Source organism: Stigmatopora argus, chromosome 3, assembly GCF_051989625.1.
Source record: "Stigmatopora argus isolate UIUO_Sarg chromosome 3, RoL_Sarg_1.0, whole genome shotgun sequence".
NCBI lineage: Eukaryota > Metazoa > Chordata > Actinopteri > Syngnathiformes > Syngnathidae > Stigmatopora > Stigmatopora argus.
In genome coordinates, this window is record NC_135389.1 from 23779717 (window position 1) to 23795817 (window position 16101).

The following is a 16101-nucleotide window of genomic DNA, read 5'->3' on the forward strand; positions in this document are numbered from 1 at the left end:
ACATAGTATAGTAAGGCTTTTTTCTTAAAAAACGACATAGTATAGTAAGGCTTTTTTCTTAGAAAAAACGACATAGTATAGTAAGGCTTTTTTCTTTAAAAAACGACATAGTATAGTAAGGCTTTTTAAAAAAAAAACCCGACATGGTATAGTAAGGCTATTTTCTTAAAAACCGACATAGTATAGTAAGGCTTTTTTCTTTACAAAAACGACATAGTATAGTAAGGCTTTTTTCTTTAAAAAACGACATAGTATAGTAAGGCTTTTAAAAAAAAAAAAACGACATAGTATAGTAAGGCTATTTTCTTTAAAAACCGACATAGTATAGTAAGGCTTTTTTCTTTAAAAAAACGACATAGTATAGTAAGGCTTTTTTTCTTAAAAAACGACATAGTATAGTAAGGCTTTTTTCTTTAAAAAACGACATAGTATAGTAAGGCTTTTTTCTTTAAAAAACGACATAGTATAGTAAGGCTTTTTTCTTTAAAAAACGACATAGTATAGCAAGGCTATTTTTCTTAAAAAACGACATAGTATAGTAAGGTTTTTTTTCTTAAAAATGACATAGTATAGTAAGCTTTTTTGATTAAAAAAATGACCATGTATAGTAAGGCTTTATTTTCTTTTAAAAATAACCATGTAAACTCAATAAACCTGGGCAATCTGGTCTTGCAGGGCCGCTGTGGGTGCAGGTTTTTGTTCCATCCAATCCAACACAGACACTTTAATTGATTTGATTTCTGCTCAAACAAGAAGCACCTGACTGCAATCCATTGATTGACTTCTAAGTTACCAGATTGGTGGAAAACGTTTCTCTTATGGCTTGGAACGAAAAATCTGCAGCCCATTGCGGAACCAATTGCCCCGCTCATATGTAAAGTGAGGTTTTCTTTGTCAAAATAATGACCACGTATAGTCAGCGTTAGTGTTTGTCTCGTTCTCCCAATTAACCGACACGTTTCTCTTGCGTGGCTTTCAGAGTGCACCGGCGTGGGCGGCTCGCAGCCCGACGTCGGCTCGTCGCTGACGCCGCTGCTGGAGCACGAGGGCGAGGCCTACCTGGAGAAAGCGGGCGCCACGCGGCGTCACACGGTGGCCAACGCGCACCCGGATGTCCGGTGCGCGCCGGCCGACGGAACATAAGCCCCGGCGCCCGAGCCACCTCGGAACGGAGCCGACGGACGGTCATTGTGGTGGAGACGCTTCGGCTACGTGTTTTTATTTGGATCCAGAAGAGTAGAAAAACAACCAAGAGCGAAAACAAAGCAAAAAGAGTGGGAAGCAAACTCTTCCAATCATTCTTCTGTACACTATATACACACACACACACACACACACACACACACACACATATGTACGTTTGCACACTGCAGTACGGCTGCGCCCATGGAGGGATGGGAAAACGCCCGCCGTCCGTCCATTCGTCACTCTGCGGCGGTTCCTCTCCCGTTCCGGGAGACGGTGCATCTGACCGCCCGGTTCAGTCCAGTCCAGTCCGGGGCGGGGCTCCCTTTCTCACCTCCGCGGGGGCGGGTACATGGACGGCGCCGACGTCTGCTGACCGGCCACCAGCGCCGACGACGATAGACCTGCAAGATGTCGGCAAAGGAGGAAGAGTTCAGGTCCAATTCCCTACCCTTCCCCATCGCCCTTCGCCACTTCCCGTCTGGGAAAGTAACCTTCGTCTAATCCAGGTGTCTCAAACCCGTTTCCGCCTTTGGGCCGCAGTGGGTCCTGGTTTTTGTTTCAACCGACCCAGTATCGACATTTTAACCAATCAGGGTCTTCTAAAATAAATAGCACCTGGCTGCAATCAACTGATGACTTGCAAAAGGTGTCCGCTTGTTGGGTTGGAATGAAAACCTGCACTCGCTGCGGCCCTTTGAGGACCGCTTTGAGATCCCTGGACTCTAATAATAATAATAATAATAATCGGACATAGGCACATACTCCGACAATCTTCTGTACACTATATACACACACAGACAGACACACACACACACACACACACAGACAGACACACACACAGACAGACACACACACAGACAGACACACACACAGACAGACACACACACACACACACAGACATACACACACACACACAGACACACACGCACACAGACACGCACGCACACAGACACGCACACACACACAGACACGCACACACACAGACACACACACACAGAGACACACACACAGAGACACACACACAGACACTCACACACAGACACTCACACACACAGACACACACACAGAGACGCACACACACACACAGAGACGCACACACAGACACACACACACACAGACACACACACAGACAGACACACACACACACAGACACACACAGACACTCACACACAGAGACGCACACACACACACAGAGACGCACACACACACAGAGACACACAGACACACACAGACACACACACACAGAAACACACACACACGCACACACAGACACGCACACACAGACACACACACACACACACAGACACACACACAGACACACACACACAGACACACACACGCACGCTGCAGTACGGCTGCGCCCATGGAGGGATGGGAAAACGACGATAATCGGACATAATCCATTTCAAGTGCCAGAGTCGGCCGGCCCTCGCACTTCAAGTGGATCGGATTTGGCATCTACTCAACTTCCTGTTCATTTGGGACATTTCTGAGTCACTTCCTGTTGTTTTGGGGACCTTCTTTAGTCATTTGCTGTTCATAAATGATCCATTCCCATTGAATTTGCCTGGCTTGCCATTGAATTGGGGACACTTCACCCCGTCTCGGTTCCACGACGGGTCACCCGACGTGACCGCGGCCACCGATCGGCGGCTAAAAAGAACGGCGGGCGGGCGGGCGAGGCTGACCTGCGGCGTAGGAGAGGTCGTACTGGGCGGCGGCCAGCAGCGGGTAAGCCAGGTGGTGGTGGTGGTGAAGGTGGTGAGCGGCGGCGGCGGCGGCGGTGCCGCGCTGGGACGGCGAGGAGCGCGGGGGCCGCTCGCCGTCCCGTTCCTTATCGGGCGGGCCCGAGGGGGACTTGGAACTCTTGTAGTGGCTGGCGTGCTGCTGCAGCAACTCCAGGGCTTTGGCCTCGCCCGTCGTGGCCGCCGCCGCCGCGCCTCCTTTGACGGTGGGACTGGAACGCGCCGCCGCCGCCATCTTCTCGCCCTCCTCGGCGGCGCCGGCCGCTTTGCCGGCGGCGTACGGCGAGAAGGAGTAACCGGCGGGGAGGTAGGAACCTGAGGGCAAGACACAACGTGACGGCGATTTTAACACTTGACCATTAGAGGAGTGGCTCTTCATCTTACTCACCGGGGTAATTCTGCATCATGACGGAGGGCGCCCCCCTGTAGCCCGGGTGCCCCGCCTCGTAGGCCTGCCCGTAGGCGTAGGGTCCGTGAACGTAGGGCACGTAGCCCTGGTGCTGCGCCAGCGGCGAGGAGAAGGCCACGTGCGGGGGCCGCGCCTCCTTGCCGCCCCGGGGCGCCTCTTCCGGGAGCGCCTCCTCCTTCTGGGGCCCCGCCTCCTTGGGCCGCAGCCGCTCCTCCTTCCACTTCCGGTCGCGCTCGTCCTCGGGGTACTTGCCCGGATACGCGTACGACGGCCAGGGGCGGGACTCGGGTTCCTGCCGAGAGGGGAAGGGGGCGCCAAAGTCAAGCGGCGCCGACGGAAAAGGCGCTTTGAGGCGCAGGTTGACCCGCGTTTCACATTGTGTGGGTGATGATCTTTTTTTTTTTAGGAGGCCAATGGTAATTTTTGCACCACCTAGTGGCCAAGGCCTAACAAAAACAACGCTATCAAACGTGCTCAAAGTAACATTTGGTCCACAGCGTCACCCACACTAATGTGCACCAAGGATTGGCTTTTTTTTTGCTTTTAGAAATGGCTAGGCCAACTCGGTCAACCTCTACTCAAACGAGGCGGCGGCGTCGTACCTGTCTGTACCACACGGCGGCGGTGGCGGCGGCCACGGCGTCCTTGGCGTGGTGACCCGCTTCGCTCAACTTCATCTTCAGGCCCTCGGACGGCTGAGAGGCCTGGGACGCCTGGGCTTTGGGCTCCTCGCACTTGACCATGATGACCGACTTGGCCGGCGGCTCCGCCTCCACCTTGGCCTTGAGGGCGGGCGGTCCCGGGGCCTTGCCCTCCGCCACCGCCGCCGCCACCGCCTTCTTGTCTTGCCTCTGCCGCTCCTCACACTGCTGCCGGTAGGCGGGGCTAGAGGCCAGCAGGTGGCCGTGGTAGGCCTGCTCGGGCGAGTAAGAGTACGGCTGCCCGTAGTACTGGTTGTAGTAGAGGGGCGGCGGGGCGTAAACGTTGGGGCGCTGCTGGATCACCGAGGGCTGCGGGGGGCCCGGCTCCGCCTCCCTGGGCTCTCCCCGGGTCTCCGCCTCCCCGGCCGCCTCGGGCTCCTCCTCCTCCTCGTCCTCCGCCTCCTCCTTCTTCGCCGCTGCCGCCGCCTCGCCCCGAGCGTAGTCGCCCGGGTAGTAGGCCTCATAGTCCGGGTAGTAAGGGGCGTCCTTGGCGGGCGGCGCCCGGGGGGAGAAGAGCGCCTTCTTGGCGTCGGGCTCCGCTTTGGGCGCCTTGCCCTCGCCGTCCTCGCCCGCCTCCGAGATGTCCGAGTAGGCGGGGCTGCCGGTTTGGCCGGAGGCGCCGCCGTCGCCCCCGTTCTGCCCCGGGGCGCCCTCCGCCCGGGCACCCAGCGAGGGGCTGGGGGCGTGGTCCGAGAAGCTGTAGACCTTGTCGGCCACCGCCTTGATGCTGGCCAGGCGGTTCTGCTGAGCTTCCGACGAGCCGTTGAGCGGGGCGTCGCCCGCCTCCGCGTAGCCCTCCTCCTGCCGCGCCCCCTTGGGGCTGTCGCAATCGCGACGCTTCTTGTCCTTCTTCTTCTTGTCTTTGGCCGCGGCCTCGCCGCCGCCGCCGCCGCCGCCGCCGCCGCTCTTCGACTTGGGGGGCGCCTGCCCCGGCGAGGCGGCCCGCGGGTCCGGGCAAGGGGCCGGCGGGGCCGCCGCCGTCGCCGCCACCGGCGGGCGGCCGGCCTTGGCGCCCTTGGGGGGAAGCTTGTCCGTTTTCCCGCCCGCCGTCTTTTTGGCCTTCCTGTCGTCCGCGCCGTCGTTGCTGGTCTCGTCCGTCAGGCACTCGCCGTCCGTGGCGTCGGGTTCGTGCCTCTTGCCGTGCTTGGACGCCGCCGGCGAGGGGGCCTCCGAGACCCGGCCCTTGGGCGTGGCCGAGCGGGCCGGGGAGACGGCGCTCGGGCCGCCGTTGCAGGAGGCGGCGTCGGGTTGGGGGCCGCCCTCGTCCCCGTACTCGCTGTCGGCGTCGTGCTCGTGGTGGCCGGGCGCCGTCGGGTACTTGTCGGCGTCGTGCTCCTGGTGGGCCCGCGCTTGGTGGTACTTGAGGCCGTTGACGTGCTTGTACTTCTTGTTGCAATTGGGGTGGGGGCAGTCGATGAGCACGGGCGAGGGGCAGGACCGCTCCGGCGGGGTGTGGCCGGCGCCCGTGGAGTTGCTGCGCATGCGCTTGGACGCCTTGCTGTCCTCCGAGCTGGACGTGGGCTCCATGTCCGAGGCGGGCTTGCTCTTCCTCTTGGCCGAGGAGGGGCTGGCCTTGGCGTCCTCGCCGCCGCCGCCGCCACCCGTCTGGCTGCCGCGACGCCCCTTCCCGTTGGCGCCGCCCCCGCGGGTCTTGCCGCCGCCCCTGCCGTCCGACGAGGCCCCGTTGTCGGCGGCCGGCACGCCGGCGCCGCCGCCCGGCCGCACGCGCTTGCCGCGACCGCGCCCGCCTCGCATCTCCACGTCGCTGGTGGGAGAATCGCAGAACCTGAAACCGGACAAACGGAGATAAACCGACCAGCTCGATCCAAATCCAAAAGGACATTCGCGCGGGAAAAGCCACCTGGGTGGCGCCCAGTCGTGCCTGGTGCAGTCCAACAGGGTTCCCACGTACGTCTTGTTCCTCCACGTCACGTTGACCACCAGCATACCTGCGGGGGGCACACACGCTGCGGACGTTAGCGCGGGCGGGCGATACGGTGGGGCGCTTGACCGACCCGGTCGCTCGGCGGGTACACGGTCGATTGGTCGCCGGTCTTTTGGTCGCAGTCTTTAGGTTGCCCGGAAGTTTGGTCGTCGTCTTTTGGGTGGCCGGTCTTTTTTGTCGCCGGTCTTTTGGTCGCCTGATCAGCTGCTGCCATCGACTGTCATTTTAGCTCCAGTATTTGTATTTCATCACTAAGTGCCGATTTTACCGCATTTTAGTGCATTTTTGGCACTTTTGTGAATGGTCGCATATTGTCTGATAAGCTCCGGTATTTGTATTTCATCAATAAGTGCGTATTTTACCCCGTTTTAGTGAAATGTAGGCCCTTTCGCGAATGGTCGTCGGATTTGGTCGCGCCGACGTTTATCGCTGTCTTCCCCCGGGACAATCACCCCCAATTAATGTCTGAAAAGCTCCAGTATTTGTATTTAATCATTAAATGCTGTTTTAAAAACTATTACTCCGCTTTTGGAACACTTTTCTGGGCATTCTTAACCATTTTTCTACCTTAAGAGAGATTCTCCCAGACAGAATGAAGGTTCGTTCATTGGACTGCTTCAATAAAAACACCATCTGCTATTTCATAAATTGACAGTAAATGGCAGCAGCCGATCAGGCGACCAAAAGACCGGCGACAAAAAAGACCGGCCACCCAAAAGACGATGACCAAACTTCCGGCCGACCTAAAGACCGCGACCAAAAGATCGGTGACCAAAAGACCGGCGACCAAAAGACCGGCGACCAAAAGACCGGCGACCAATCGACCGCACACGGCTCGGCGGACCCACCGTCTTCCGTCTCCTGCCAGACGATGCCTTCCAGGTTGACGCTGGTCCCGGGCTCGCAGGGTCCCAAGCACTCGGGTTCGGTGGCCTGCGCGGCGTCGGCCGTGTTGACGGCCACCGAGCGCGTGCGCACCATGATCTGCTCGCACGCCGACGAGATGTCTCCGCCGGACGCCGGGGGTGCCGGCGTGGGGCCGGGGGACTCCATCTGGAACGAGAGGAGGAAAAAAAACGGATCGGACCAATGTTCCTCTAAGCTGCGCACGTGCACAATTGCCCACTACTCTCGTCTTCTCTGCGCAGCAGCAATCATATGGCGCGCAGTAAATAAAATCCAAACTTTTTTAGCCCTTTCCCCATGATGGCGCCGTTTAAGCGGCAGCCAGTGGCAGTAGCTCTGTCCACTCTTATCTTTTTCCTGTTTCACAGCATGTTTTACATGAAAAATTAGAGGGAACATTGACATGCACCTGCCTGTGGCAGGTGTGATACTGGTGTGTGCCCATAGCGAGCAATGATGATGTCGTGACCGGATGATTCGCCTAAAGACGTTTGGCCGACGGACGTTTGACAGACGGACAGGTCGCCGAATGAACGTTCGTTCAAACATTTGTATTTAATCATTAAACTAACAAATACTAGTATTTGTATTTAATCATTAAACGCCGTTTTCAGCTGGATTTGACCGAATTTGACAGCATTTTGAGCCGTTTGACGAATGGACGTATATGGACGTTTTTTTGCCTCCATCGCGACATTTTACCGAGGAATTCACTTCCCTGGGCTCGGTTCTAATGTCCAAAGAGCTCCAGTATTTGTATTTAATCATTAAATGCTGTTTTAAGATGGATTTGACCCGATTGCTGTCATTTTACGGCTCGGTCGGTTCTGCTACATCTGCCCGCCCAAGAGTGCTTATTCTCGGGCTGCCATTGACGGTAGACTAATAAATTGAGAGTGATGAGCAGCAAAGGGAAATGAATCATTGATTTTTACTATCATTTGGACAACTCCGGCGGCGGGCCGGATTAAAAATCCTAAAGGGCCGTATATGGCCCGCGGGCCGAGGTTGAAAAACTTGTACACACACGATCCGGGGGCAGGGCGAGCGCGCGAATCCCGTTTTGGCGAAACCTTGAATGAACGTTCGGCGGAACGTCCATTCGGCGACCTGCCCGTCTGTCAAACGTCCGTCGGCGAAACGTCTTTAGGCGAATCATCCGAGTAGCGATGATGTCGCTCACACCGGTACTCAGTGCGCTCAGGGAGCTTGTCTTTCTGGCCAGACCAACGAAAAATTAGAGGGAACATTGGATCGGACGCTTTCGTCCATTTACAGGTCGCCATCAATGAATAAGGATGGATACGAGAAAAAAATTGAAGACGGAAATGAGCCAAATTGAGATGATGATTGAGTGATATTTTTTTTGATCTAGATGGGATTCAAGCTTACCTTGTCCCCGCACAATATCTTCTTGAGGTTGCAACACTCCCCGTTGTCCATCTCCTCGTCTTCGTCTTCCTCCTCCTCGGCGACGGGCCGGCCCCCGCCCGGCGGCTCCGGGGCCGCGTGGGCCAGGTGCTCGGCGCCGCTCTCCGGGTTCTGCTGGCCCTCCGCCGGGGCGCCGGAGCGTGGCGGCGTCTCCGCCTCCGTTTTCTCCTTCTTAGTCTTGGCCGGCGCGCCGTCCTTGTCCTTCTTGACGGCGGCCGGCAGGCAGCGCGAGGCTTTGGCGGACTTGTCGCCGCCTCCGCCGGCGGCGCCTTTGGCCGGGTTGTGGGTCTGGGCGGCGGGGTCCTTCTTGGGGCCGTCGGGCGCCACCTTGACGACGCCCTCTTTGGAGTTCTTGCTCCGCTTGGATTTGGATTTGCCCTCTTTGGCTTGGACGGGGCTGACGAACTTGATGTTGTCGGGCAGGGCGGCCACGGCCCCCGGCGGGGCGCCGACGCCCTCCTTGCTGCCCGACATCTCCAGTTTGTCCTTCTCCAGGTCGGCGTCCAGGTCAATGATCAGATTGCCCACGCCGATGTCCCACTCATCGCCGCTGTCGTACGCGTCCACCGCGCCGGGGTCCACGCCTTTCCCGCCTGCGGGGCCGCCGAGGGACATCTTAGTAGGCGCGTCCCGGATCGCCGCGGGCGGGGGAGGGCCGCCGCCGCCGGACGCCTCCTCAGGGTTGGACCCGGCGCCACCGCCCGGCTTCCCGCATGGCCTCCTGCCGGAAAAGACGCACTTTGTTGGTTTTGGGAAGCACTACTCGGAAAAAGGCGCGCAATACAAAATCCAACGTACGACATAAACGCAATTTGCAGACATGTTCGTATGTACCGTTGTTCGTAACTTGAATGTTCGTAAGTAGGGGAGAGTCTGTATCAATATTAGATTTCTTGGGTTAGCCACGTCAAATCGGCATATTTCGCCACAACTATTTTTGCCTCAAACTATCGGACAATTTTCACAACCAAACCTTCCAGTTCAAACAGATTGGACGTCTTCCAGTGACAAACTCATTTCAATCGACAGCCAAAGGATGACACAATTGGCACCGAAACACAAGATGTTTATTTGTTTGCTTCTAACTTATTTTCAGAGTATTGAAATGGTAACTCCTTCTAGTAGTCACAGCTTGCCTAATTTCTCTCTTTTGAACTCAAAATCTAAAGGGCAACATAAACCAAGTTGTTGTTTTTTCCCCCCAAAGTATTTTTAAGCAAACATGCAAGTCAAATGCTAGCTTTGTTTAGTTCAAAATACGGGCTGTTTAGCAGAAAAGAGTGCCCTCGTCTTAAGACTCACCAACTGTCACTAGAATACTGTCTGAAAGCAATAGCTAGAGCTAGCTATATCACGGTTGCTCATGTCCACGAGTTTCGTGACAATAAATCAAAAGAGATCGAACATGAACAAGAAACCGAGATTAAGAAAAAGAAGCAACGTGATAGACTTTCACGACTGAGTATAACTCGTCAAGTTTGGAATGAAGACGCACATTTAGCAGACAGGAGCTAGCTAGAGTAGCACGCTCGCTAGCGCTACGAAGGTTATGCTAGCCTAGCACAACAACATACACACTCGTCGAGGAGTCGGCCTATTGAAGAGTGACTTACAAACAAATGTGACAAACCGTGTGAATTCCCTAAACGCGCCTAACACGACTCGTTGGGCAGCTAACAAGTGGCTAGCAAGCTAAGTAGCTAACAACTAGCTTGTCGGCGGGCCTGCGACTCGCTGTCACTTCGGCGTAAAAGGCAACGAGCAGGCCGATAGAAAATCTCACAGCTCCACCGACACAGGACCTTGAGTTTCGAACGCACGCGAGCACGTTGACTTGGGCCGGAAACGTCCACTACGTTGCCGGGATGTCGCTTTATTTGCGGAGAATCGAGTCCGAGGCCCTGCTGTGGGCCCCTGCGGGCCCTTGCGTGGCTAGCGAGTTCCATTATCGGACGAGCCCGATTGGCCAAGTGCTTGTCACGAACTTCTCGCTCACGATATCAGTCAAAGCGGCCACACCATTCCTCCTAGTTCGTCCCTACGCTTTACGCCATGTGAGTTTTGCGGCACGAAATGGTGTCATGATGTTCAAAATACAAGCATTGAACCAGCGCCGGAAATCATCTCGCGCCACGGTGCTGTTTTGAGTGGACAAGTGTCCGCTGTGCACCTGTTAGCGGCTCGAAAACGAGCTCGACGGCCGCTTTCGGCTCAAACGCGCAAAGCGGCAACTCGCCTCTATGAAAGCCAAAGCGACGCGTTCGCCTACTAAGTCCACCCACGAAGAAATCACGTGAAAATCGAAGCCGAGCGCAAGGGCTTGGCGTCCGACAATGGAAGCATAGCGCGGAGTTGCCCAGCTTCTCGAGACAAAGACGGCGGCTAACCCGCTCTGCTAGCGAGCGTCCCGCCTTTAATCCCACGGAAGAGGGCGACGGCGGCGGCGGCTACGGCGGTGGCGACGGGGGTGACTACTTACCCCGTTCACAATCCCCACGCGGCCCGCATTCACGTGCACTCCATCGGCCGCGAGACGAGACGAGCCAGCTAAAGCGCGCGGAGACAAGTCGGTCCAAAGAGTGAGTCAACGTGTTCGTTCCCGTCTCAGGCTCGGCTTCTCTCGACGGACTCAGTGGACCGCAGCCGTCCGTCCGTCCTTCCGTTCGTTCCTTCTTTCGTCCGTCACACGGGCCCGGGGCCCCCCGGCCTGGCCTGCATTCCGCGCTCAGTGAGCAGCACGGGCGCCGAGTAGGACGGAAGCCGGCTGTCCCATGGGTGCCTCGGACGGTTCCCGACGTGACCCAATGTGGCAATATTCCACTGGAGGAAAAAAACAACAACGAAAAAAAAAAAAAACAAGACGAGCGCGCGGGGGAGACAGCGAGCGAGAGACACGCAGGGTTGCTACCGAGCCAGCAAAACCCGGCAAGCCGGAAATGGGTGAGGAAAAGGGGAATGGACTAGGTGAGCCACTGGAACGGATTCTCAATGAAACGCGTTCAATCCATTCGGTTTATTTGGACTGCTTTTCATTCCTAACAAACGTCAATTATTGCTATGGAGCACGCCATTGAGTCCAGTTTGCTCTTTCTTATTAGGAAGAATGAAGGAAATCCAAGTCACTTCTAAAAGAAGTGACCCATCTGGCCATGACTTGACAGCTTCCTGTTGATTGAGATAACTCCGTGTTGATATGTGGGACTTTGATATCACCTTCTTCCCTATTTTAGTCACTTTCTGTGGATTTTGGGGGCATTTTCCTCTACAAATTTCGGGATTAATGCCGTGTCATCTGCTAGCGGACTTTCCGTTGATTTGGCGCATTTGTCTAACTCCGCTTCTGGCCTCGATAACAGTCAAAAGTGGTCCCAAAAAGTCACACGTTTGACGACGGGGCGCTAAAAAGGCCTCGTCGGGCCACGATCAAAACAAACGGAGCAACCTCGGAAGGAGGGGACCAAAGAGATTGGCGTGTCGGTGCGGCGTCCGTTTCCCGGCGGCGCTCAGTGGAAATCCACAAACTCCTCCAGGCTGGCGGGGATCTGTCGGCGGTAGGCCAGGCGGTGGCGGCGCACGGCGCGCGCCGCCAGGCACTTGAGGCTCATCTTCATCTGCGTCTTGAGGAGGATCTCCGACACGCCGGTGGTGCTCTTGTCCAGCGGCGTCTTCTCCTGCTTGTTGGCGCGGTCGGTGTGCGCGCCCGCCTCCACCAGCCCCACGATGATGGCGTGCAGCGTCAGGAAGTCGCTGATGGGACGGTTGTACTGCACGATCACGTGCAGCGGCGTGTTGCCTTCGTGGTCCACCGCGTCCACGCGGGCGCCGCAGTCCAGCAGAAGCTTGGTCACCTATTAGTCATATTTTGGTGTTTTTAAATCCCGCTCGAAAATGGCGGACGCGACATTCGGCTCGGACTCATTTCCAACGGGCCCACCTGCGCGTTGGGGAATCCGCAGACGTCGTTTGTGTGGAAGTCGTCCACGGGGGTGCTGGAGCTGATGGCCAGGTGGAGGAGGCTGGCGCCGTCGCGGGCCCGCGGGTCCAGTCGCACCACGTCGTACACGTGCTTGTGGAGGCGAGCGCGCTGGCGCTCGTGGCCGCACGGGGTCTTGGTGGCGATGCAGGTCAGGTACAGGAAGGTGAAGACGTTGGACTCGTAGTGGTCGGCCGGCTCGCCGTCGGCCGACGTCGTCGTCGCCGCCGCCTGGACGTGCGCCATGCTGCGCTGGATCTCCAGGGCGCTGCAGCCCAGCACCTCCTCTACCTGCGCGGACAAAACAGGCCAGTGACCTCCCAAACGGCGCAAAAAGCCACCCGGAAAACGCCCTACGGAATCTCCCGGCGAGCGGCGTTTGGGGCCACGTACCGCGTCGGCGTCGAGGCGCTCGTCGAGGCGCAGCATCTGCGAGAAGAGCTGGGCGAAGCGCAGCAGGTCCTTGCGGGCGTCCCGCCGGGCGCGCTGGCGCAGGCGCAGCGCGTGCAGCCACAGCCGCACGCAGCGGGTGAAGTCCATGCCGTCGGCGTAGACGGCGCCGCGGTACACGATGGGGTGCGAGAGCTCGGCGCTGTGGGGGCCCAGGATGCGCTCGCGGATCATCAGGCCCTCCATGTGCAAGGCCTCGCGGTCGGCCAGGACGGCCTCCAGCTCGTCCGGCGTGCGGCACTCGCGCCGACCGCCATAGGCCTCGGGGCCCGGCGCCGGCCAGACGTCCGGCGCTCCCAGCCGCCGCCGCTCCTCCATGGCGGCGCGCAAGTAGCGGTAGCTGCGGCCCGGGTCGTAGCGCTCGCGGTCGTTGGCGAAGGAGGCGCCCAGCAGCTCCAGCGCCTCCACGCGGGCGCGGGGCCCGCAGTCCCCGCGAGACAGCAGCAGCTCCACCACCTCGGCCTTGCAGCTCTCCGCCGCCACCTGGGGGGGGAGGACAGGCCGCCGTCAAACCGCAAAGCTCTCCGGCGCGGACGTCTAACGCTTTTGCCAATCTAACGCCTTTGCCTTTTCGGCCACTGGCGACGCTAAAGGGGTTCCCAATAGACGCTACCCTACTTACGAACATTTGAGTTACAAACATACGAACATGTCTGCAAATTGCGTTTATGTTGAAAAATGTTCGTAAGTTCGATTTTGTATTGCACGCCTTTTTCCAAGTAGTGCTTCTTTACGCCGCTAATACCGTATGTATATAGTACCGCATGTATTCTCTCCATTTTATTAAATGTTTTTTCAGCACAAACCAATGCATGTTACTTATACAACTTAAACATACACATGTACTTATATAAACCTTCAATATACTTATATAGGCTTTAAACATAAATTATAATGCAAAATATAGCACTGAGCAACTTACGAACAAATTCAACTTATGAACAATCGCTCGGAACCTAACTCGTTCGTAAGTAGGGGAGCGTCTGTATGTCTTTTGTGGTTTTCGCCATTGATTTTACCGCCTTTCTGGGTTGCTTATTTTTTGGCAAATGATGTCCATCGGATAACAATGCCGACGGCGCCACCTTTAAAAATGTGTGTTCGGGCGTAGAAACTCACCCTAAAGAACGCATGAAATACGAACGTCGCCTCAAAAGAGTGAAAAGTATGCCCGGAAAAAGGCATTTTCTACTTTCCTCCTTCTTGATTTGACTCGACCGCCATTACGTATTGGGCACATCTCATGTGCGCCAAATTAGCGCTGCAAGGAAACATACACGTAGGTGCGGCCGGTCCTTACCAGCAAGGGCGTGAGGCCTTGCCCATTGGCCACCAGGGCGGCGCCGTGGCGCAGCAGCTCGGCCGCCACGCCCGGGTGGCCGGCGTCGGCGGCAAAGTGCAGGGCGGTGGCGCCGCAGTGCGCCTTGGCGTCGGGGTCTGCGCCGCGCTCCAGCAGGAAGCGCACCGCCTCTTGGTGGCCCTTGTAGGCGGCGATCATCAGGCAGGTGTTATCGTACTTGTTGGCCGCGGCCGGGTCGGCGCCCTTCTCCAGCAGGAAGCGCACCATCTCGGGGCGCCCGTCGAAGCTGGCGGCCCGCAGGGGCGTGGACCCGTTGAGCGTGGCCCGGTTGACCTCGGCGCCGTGTTCCAGCAGCAGCCGGGCCGCCTCCAGGTGCCCCGCCCCGGCCGCGCACCACAGCGCCGTGGCGCCCTCGATCACGTAGCTGCACGCAAACAAACGGAAATGGGAACGTGCGCCGGCTCTCGATTGGAACCGGACTTGTATTCATTCATTGAGAAGCGTACAAAATTTGATGAATTCAGTTAAAAAAATCAATAAAACCAACGGATGACTCTTACGATGACCCCAATACATATGGATATATATATATATATATATATATATATATATATATATATATATATATATATATATATATATATATATATATATACATACATATATATACACATATATATATATATACATATACATATATATATATATGGAGAGATATATATTTGGATATATAGATATATATATAGGGATATATATATATATAGGGATATATATATATATATATATATATGGCTATATATATATTATTGCAATTATTTTTTTAATTGACAAACGTCACATCGGTAGACTATCGTCCAACACCGTACTGCTGTCAGGCATCGAAATCGATTCAATACTGTTTTGTTTTGTTGTTGTTTTTGCGTGTGGCTCTGACGCAAAATGTCCAACAAGGTGAGGGTGCCCGTCCCCATAAACTCACAGCGCGGATAGAAACATCTCCCCTTACATATGATATCTAAAGGTGTCCGCCCCCTTGGCGGCTCAGAAACTGCGATACTGCCTGCCAGCCGTGTCTCACGTTACTTACCCGTCAAAGCGCGCGGTCCCGGTCTGCTCGGTGTCCACCCGGTAGTGGTCGAGCAGCAGACGGACCACCTTGTCGTGGCCGTTGCGGGCGGCGATGATGAGTGGCGTGGACCTCTGGCCTCCCTGCTGGCTGACGTGGGCCAGCAGGAAGCGCGTCTCGGCCTCGCTGTGGTTGAGGAGCAGCGCGGCCAGCGTCAGGAATCGCCCTTCGCTAGCCGCCCGGTGAACGTAGTCGGCCAGAGACTCCATGCTAGCCCGCCGAGTCGGAGCCCCCGCCGCCGCCGCTCCACTCGCGACTTCTGCCCACCACGTCCGCTCGGCGACCAGCCGGCTCCCATCAAAATGTCCGCGCGGGGTCGCGCCACAAGCCGCCGGCTGTCTCCGTGTTGAGCCTCGGCGCGAAACAGCGGTCGGGAGAGCTTCTCCGCTCCACCCCGCTAGCCTAGCTTCAGCTAGCTCAAATGGCGACGCCAGCCAGACAGCCGCTCAACGAGCCCAAAACATGTTTTAAGAGGAAAATCAAATGCGCACAAGCTGGCCGGTGTCCGCTGAACCGTTAAATTATCACCGCGCTTCATTAAAACGTGTCCAATGTGATAAGAACGGCAGAAGACTCTAGCTAATCGCTAGCGAGGGACTTGGCGGAAGTGTAGTGCGATGTAAAAATACGTCCGACTGGAAACACTTTCCTAACCCGACACCCAACCCGACTTCCGGTGCTCTCGGGGAAAATAAAACGCCGCCTTGCCTAACGGCCAAGGGAAAGCCTAAACGTAAAAAAATATATGGTGAAGTTTTGTCAAATTTTGTTGGTACTGTACGGTTTGCCAAAATATGTATATAATATAATAATTTTTGAATTTGGGGTTTTTCTTTGTTTGTCTGTGGGGCTCATAGCATTTTTCCCATTGCAAATAATTATATATATATATATATATATATATATATATATATATATATATATATA

The 16101-nt window shown here is 55.9% G+C and overlaps 3 protein-coding genes across 7 annotated transcripts in view; 1 reads left to right on the top strand and 2 right to left on the bottom strand.

Annotated features, from left to right (window-relative positions):
* The window catches only part of prr5l (proline rich 5 like), a 31507-nt gene extending 30221 nt beyond the window's left edge, over positions 1-1286 (top strand). For both annotated transcript variants that reach the window (XM_077595678.1, XM_077595677.1), the window contains exon 9: positions 980-1286. In XM_077595678.1, coding sequence (XP_077451804.1) covers positions 980-1143 — 164 coding nt within the window. In that variant the 3' untranslated portion in view covers positions 1144-1286. The remainder of the gene's footprint in view (positions 1-979) is intronic.
* Positions 1204-11229, bottom strand: LOC144071008 (zinc finger protein 609-like). 4 transcript variants are annotated; one of them, XM_077595665.1, is made up of 8 exons: positions 10805-11229; positions 8287-9046; positions 6837-7041; positions 5905-5992; positions 3945-5829; positions 3322-3634; positions 2877-3248; positions 1204-1589 (listed from the first exon to the last, which is right to left on the bottom strand). In XM_077595665.1, the coding sequence occupies exons 2-8, from the start codon at positions 8938-8940 to the stop codon at positions 1516-1518; spliced, it is 3591 nt and encodes a 1196-aa protein (XP_077451791.1). In that variant the 5' UTR covers positions 8941-9046; positions 10805-11229; the 3' UTR covers positions 1204-1515. The 4 variants fall into 4 exon arrangements, with proteins under 4 accessions (XP_077451791.1, XP_077451792.1, XP_077451794.1 ...); XM_077595666.1 differs by lacking the exon at positions 10805-11229 and adding an exon at positions 10562-10737; XM_077595668.1 differs by lacking the exon at positions 10805-11229 and adding an exon at positions 9956-10098.
* A 90-nt stretch (positions 11230-11319) lies between these two features.
* Positions 11320-15821, bottom strand: fem1b (fem-1 homolog b). Its single transcript, XM_077595671.1, has 5 exons — positions 15136-15821; positions 14049-14472; positions 12692-13231; positions 12260-12589; positions 11320-12173 (listed from the first exon to the last, which is right to left on the bottom strand). Exons 1-5 carry the CDS (start codon positions 15381-15383, stop codon positions 11829-11831), a joined length of 1887 nt encoding a protein of 628 aa, XP_077451797.1. The 5' UTR covers positions 15384-15821; the 3' UTR covers positions 11320-11828.
* Positions 15822-16101: the final 280 nt, after the last annotated feature.

Excerpts from the sequence above, each read along its gene's own strand:
- LOC144071008 (XM_077595665.1), bottom strand. The coding sequence starts at position 8,940 with ATGTCCCTCGGCGGCCCCGCAGGCGGGAAAGGCGTGGACCCCGGCGCG. Across the intron at positions 5,993-6,836 it reads CTGGCAGGAGACGGAAGACG|GTATGCTGGTGGTCAACGTG; the intron begins GTGGGTCCGCCG and ends TGCCCCCCGCAG. Across the intron at positions 5,830-5,904 it reads CACGACTGGGCGCCACCCAG|GTTCTGCGATTCTCCCACCA; the intron begins GTGGCTTTTCCC and ends GTCCGGTTTCAG.
- fem1b (XM_077595671.1), bottom strand. The coding sequence starts at position 15,383 with ATGGAGTCTCTGGCCGACTACGTTCACCGGGCGGCTAGCGAAGGGCGA. Across the intron at positions 13,232-14,048 it reads AAGGCCTCACGCCCTTGCTG|GTGGCGGCGGAGAGCTGCAA; the intron begins GTAAGGACCGGC and ends CTCCCCCCCCAG. Across the intron at positions 12,590-12,691 it reads AGCGCCTCGACGCCGACGCG|GTAGAGGAGGTGCTGGGCTG; the intron begins GTACGTGGCCCC and ends TTGTCCGCGCAG.